We start from the raw sequence: 5,424 nt of genomic DNA, 5'->3' as shown, positions 1-5,424 counted from the left end.
GGCGGGGCGGGGCCGGCGCGCGAAGAGGCTGCGGCGACGCTGCGGGCAGGCGCGGCTGTGCGCTGAGCAGCCGACCGGTGGAAGGACGGGCTATCGCGCAGCTGAGCGCGGCACCTGCGGGCAGGAGCATCGGGCTGCAGTAGCGCCCGGGGAGCCCGGCTACAAGCTGCCGCTGAGATGAGTGCAGGTGAGTGCTGGGACTAGCGACAGGCTGGTCCCAGAGCAGGGTCGCGGCGCAGCAGTGACAGGGGGAGCTGCACCTGCAGCACAGAGGGAAATCGCCCAGCGGATCCACCCAACTTTTGCTCCAGGGTCTTGCAGTCCGGAGGGTCCTGTGTGTAGCTCCCTGGCCCGGAGCCCCAGGCGTGTAGCTCTGCCGCGCAGACTGGGGATCCCCCTTCCCACTGCGCCGGCTGGGGTGGCTGCGCTGGGCTGTCTGCAAGGCGCCACTCCTATGCTTCTCCCAGGTCCGGGGTCGCCGCAGGTTGCAGTAGGCGGCCAGGGTCCCGGCGAGCAGCACAGAGCCGCCTCAGCCCCTGACTCGGAGAGCTGTGAGATGACATGGGGGGCTTTGCGGCAGGGGGCGCCGCCCTTGCGCGGCTCCCGCAGAGCCTAGGTCCTGGGTTGGGGGCGTCAGACCGATTCCCAGCGCCCGGGGCTCTCCCGCGGCAGATTTGGGGGGCGCGGAGCCCGCAGGTGTGTGCGACTTGGCTGGATCTCCGCGCGTGGCCTCTGGCGCCTCACCCCTGCGCATCCCACTGGTGCCTCCCGCGCCGCACCCACCAGATCTGACGGCCTCTGTGCGGCGCTGGAAAATCCCACATCGTCACAAGCCAGCCGCGCCTAGAGCGCTCGGGGAAACTGAGACCAGGACCTGGGAGGCCTTGGCAGATGAGCCTGGATCTCGGCCTGAGAGCTCTGATTTTGAGAGCCTCCTGGGGCCAGGCCTTGGGCCAAGGGCTCGTCCGTACATTCCCTGGCAGGGCGGGGACCGTCACCCCATTTTTCAGGGTGCGACTGAGGCTCATGCGCTTATCGCTTGCTCAGTTCCCACAGCGGGGCGGAGACTCGAGCTCCCGGACTCCTGTGCCCTTTCATCTGATCCTGTCTCTCCAGACCGCAGCTTGGCCTTTGGAGGAGGGCAAAAGCCAACGGGGACAGCTGCTTCCCTGGGGAGGGGGCTCCGAATGGGGAGGGAGTGTGCATTTAGCGAGTGCTTACTGTGTGCTCTCAGCCTGAGGGTGCTGTGTTTCCAGGGACCCCTCCCCCCAGGGGAAACTGTCTCCTCCCCCTCCGAACCAAGGAAAGGGGTACACTGGCAGGGGGCACTGGGAGAGTGCTGAGAGCAAATGGCAGGCTGTGGGAGACAGAATTCTCTAGAAGAGGATTTCCGAAATGGCCAACCTGTTATCTGGGATGGGAGCAGGGCACCCCCAGTCTCTGCAGGACTTCCAGACACATTTATTTAATGGGAGGCGGGCATAATGGCAGGGTGCTCACTGGGTAATTTGGGGCTTTCTGTGGCCATAATTGATACCTCCGGCCCTCCTATAAACAGGGAGAACCCTGGAAGGACCTTCATCCCTCCTCATTGGTGGTTGTCCTGGGAGAAGGGGTATGCGGGCACTGGGGGACGTGGGGGTCATAGCTGGAAAGAGCAAGGGGACTGCGGTTTGAACCATGGTGACCACCTGGTGGTCTTGGGCAAATCATGACACCTTCCTGAGCTTGGCTTCCTGATGTATAGAAGCAGTATTGATGGTTACCTGGAGAGGATAAGGTACGAGTGAGAAACCCTGCACATAGTAGGTCCTTAATAGCTTATGGTGGACATTACTAGATGGTCCAGTTTACCTTCGTCTTCCTGAGCAAATCAGCTCTTTGGAACTGGCCGCAAGCCTGCTCTCCCATCCACCTGTCGCGTATGCCCCATAGCTGTCCCCAGCCCATTATTTGCATAGCAGTAATTTTCACTACACCTGTGGTGGGGGACAGCAGTGTGGCCCCTTGTGCCTGGCACTTGGCTCTAATGTCTGGCCACTGCGCACATCTGGCAAGTCAGGGGCTTCCATCATCCAGGGCAGGTCCGCTGATGGCCCTCCTGTGGAAGGCTGGCATCCGTCTGGAGCTCGGTGCCAGCAGGTGTGGCTGGGCATAATGTGGCCCCGTCTCCAGCTGCTGAGATGGGCTGGACAGTCAAAGCTTGAGGCGACCTGTACAACCTCCCCTGAAGGAGGGTCCCCTTTCCTTTATGCCATCAGGCTGCAGGAGTGTCTTCCCTTAGTCTGGTAACGAGGACATCTTTGAGATGGTTCACATGGCATCAAGGTCCCGTGCAGTCACCTACTTGTTTTGTTGCTTGTTGATTTTGAGTGGCCAGGGAAATTAAGAAATGGTTTTCTGCACCAGACAGGCCTGGGTCCAAATCCAGCACACTAGCTGGGGGCCCCCCGTGCCTCACTTTCCCCATTGTTTGGAGGGAACGCCCCAACCCCTGCCCAAAGTGCTGGCCCACATGTGGTGAGGCCCAGTAGATGATTATGAGTGTGGTGGTGGCTTCATAACATCGCAGCCCATGTGGTCACAACAGTACAAGGTGGGGCAGAGGAAAGAGCCTGAACTGGGAGGGGCTCGGGTGCCAGCTCTGCCACCAATGGGCGCCCGGTCCTTGAGCAAGACCCATGCTTTCTCTGATCCTGATGTCCTCCCCGGGCGGCTGCTGGTCTGGGAGGCAGGCTCCCCGGGTGGTCAGTGGTTCATGGAGGGTTTATTATTCTTCCAGGGCTGCTAACAAAGTACCAAAGTAAGACCAGGAGCTTAAACAATGGAAGTTTTATCTTTACACACTCCTGGAGGCTGGAAGTCCAAGATCAAGGTGTGGGCAGGGTTGGTTTCTCATGAGGCCTTTCTCCTTGGCTTGCAGGTGGCCACCTTCTCCCTGTGTCCTCACATGGTCTTCCCTCTGTGTGTGTCTCTGTCCTAATCTCTTCTCATAAGGACACCAGGCATACTGGATTAAGGCTCATCCCAATGACCTCATTTTACCATAATTACCTCCACAAAAGTCTTATCTCTAAATACAGTCACAATCTGAGGTTGCGTGGTGTTGGGACTTCCACATATGGATTCTTTTTTTTGGGGGGGGAACATAATTCAGCCCATAACAGGGTGCAGGGCTAGGTGGAGAGCCTGAGTGGCTGGCTCAGTCAGCTTCCGTTCCCATGGCTACTGTGTTAGCATCATGGAGCTGGAAGGGACCTGGAGGGTCCTTCACGCAAACCCACCCACCATCCCAGAGGGGAACCTGAGGCCTGTGCAGGGTCAAGGAGAGTAAGTGGCAGAGCTAGAACCTGAGCCCTTGTCCCCTACTCTGTTGGCGCAGGTCCCAGTGTTTGGAACAGAGAGACACAGTCCTTCACCTAGCCCGAGTACAGGCAATGGCGTAGCCACAGAGGCGTTCATCTCAGCATTACTAGTAACAGCAAAAAGGCAGAAACCACCTCAATGTGGAGGGGGGTGATGGGATATTAGCCATGTGATCATTCATTCATTCAGCCAACAAATGTTTACACTAAATGCCTCCTGTATGCCAAGCACTGCTGCAGGCCCGGGCAGTCAGCCTCGGACAAGAACAAAAACCCATGTCCTCCTGACACGCGTTCTGGGGTGGGAGGGGAGCATTCTAGAGCTGTATGTGAGAAGTGTTTAATGCTAGGGGAACGTGCTTACGAAAAGTTTAATTTAGAAAACAGCTGAGGACAGAAATTGCATCTCACGTATGATGTCAACTCTATAAAAACAACAAGGGAGAAAACACTAGAAGGAATTACTTCACGGCGTCAGCAGCGGCCCTCCTCTATGGGAGGCGGGAGAAAGGCAGGTTTCCCCACCTGTGTCTTTATACTTGCCGTGACTTTTCAGAGTTTTCTTCATTGTGTGTGCTTTGCTTTTACAATGAGGAACCAAGAAAAGCACTGAGCCCTGTTCTAAGGTATGTACACTCTGGTTTAGAAGTCTGTGACTTGGCGAGAGGTCTGGACGATGCCATTCTGCAGGGGCCACTGTCCCTGGCGGGGAATGACATGCTGTCATCCTGGAGTATCACACAGGTAGCAGCACTGGTGCCGGGTTCCCTGTGTGACTCCGTCTGAATTCAGTGCAGCAGAAGGCAAATCCACCTGACCCAGAAAGTCAGCAGAAATTACATCTGAAAAGGGCGTTGCCCGGACCCAGAGGGCCATCTCCAGCTCAGCCTGGGAACCACCGAACTCTGAACTGCTTTGCCCTGATCTTCAGGGTCCCTTCCTAACTGGCCACCCAAGACCGTTTGATTCTTTATAGATTCTGTCTATGAGGTAGTTTGGGGAGAGATGGCGTAGTTTTGAGCCTCAAGTCCTGAGTTTGATGAACTCATGCAAAGTCCTGTCTTACTGTTCCAGAAAAGGGAGTGTGATCCTCACGCATGGAGACGTTGCCTGTCCCACACCCTGACCCTCCAGAGCATCATCTGGGTCATGGGAGAGCTGTGAGCGGGCGAGAGAAAATCGGCAGTCTGGGTGGTGAGAGGAGAGGGTAGGAAGGGGTCCAACCTGTGGAGGGGTCTGTCCTGCCACTGGTCCTCACGGCCAGGCCAGCCGCAGTTGCTGACAGTAGCTGCTGGCCGGAAGCCTGACCATCGACTCCTCCTCTGTACAAACACGGGCTTCCTTGTGCCACTTGCTTTGCCTCGGCAGCACACGGTAAAGCGTCCCCTGAATTTAGGTCTCTGAGGCTCAAACTCCAGCTCTGCCACCTGACGGCATTATTGATTGTTGAACCTCTCTGTGCTTCTGATGCCACCTCCCCCTGGGACTTTATTGGGACCAAGGGTGCCAAGTGCCTGGCACGTGAGAAACGCTCAAAAAGGCAGTTAAAATATAGGAAAACATGGGTGGTGTTTAGATAGCAGCTCGTACTTTTTGATGATGACCACGTGGTCTTGCGAGATGCTGAGGGGACCAGCCAGATGTGTGCCAGCTGCCACGGGCTGCCCCGAAGCTGCAGGCCTCAAGGCTGCTGGTACACAGAGCAGAGCAACCCGAGTGCAGCGTGTCTGTTTACTAGGGGATGTTTCCACTGCCGCCGTCTCTAGGGTGTCGGCAGCACCCTGCTTTGGTGTCATGGCAGCCGTGCCCCACAGGGTGGTCCCTGGGGTCCTGCACCTGGCCAGACACTCCTGCGATCCCAGCCAGACATCTTCACAGTGCTTTTCAGGGCTGCTGGGTGTCCCTACTGCAGATGGAGACACAGATGTCCACAGGGGCCCATCCATTGTCTGGCATCATATCACCCTATTTGTAAACGACAGATGGGTTTGAACCCCAGTGTGCCCAGACACACGCATTTCCCCAACTGGGTAGGCACTGCCTGTCTGTCTCCACCCGA

The 5,424-nt window shown here is 57.2% G+C and overlaps 1 protein-coding gene across 1 annotated transcript in view; it reads left to right on the top strand.

The window, feature by feature from the left end:
• Window positions 1-177: 177 nt before the first annotated feature.
• Window positions 178-5,424, top strand: part of LOC109372913 (actin-binding LIM protein 2-like) — a 68,096-nt gene continuing 62,849 nt past the window's right edge. Inside the window, exons 1-2 of the mRNA XM_019626425.1 lie at window positions 178-187; window positions 468-551. Of these exons, the coding sequence (XP_019481970.1) occupies window positions 178-187; window positions 468-551 (94 nt within the window). The remainder of the gene's footprint in view (window positions 188-467; window positions 552-5,424) is intronic.

Source organism: Hipposideros armiger, unplaced genomic scaffold, assembly GCF_001890085.2.
Source record: "Hipposideros armiger isolate ML-2016 unplaced genomic scaffold, ASM189008v1 scaffold_677, whole genome shotgun sequence".
Taxonomy (NCBI): Eukaryota; Metazoa; Chordata; class Mammalia; order Chiroptera; family Hipposideridae; genus Hipposideros; species Hipposideros armiger.
This window is presented reverse-complemented; position numbering and strand designations above follow the sequence as displayed.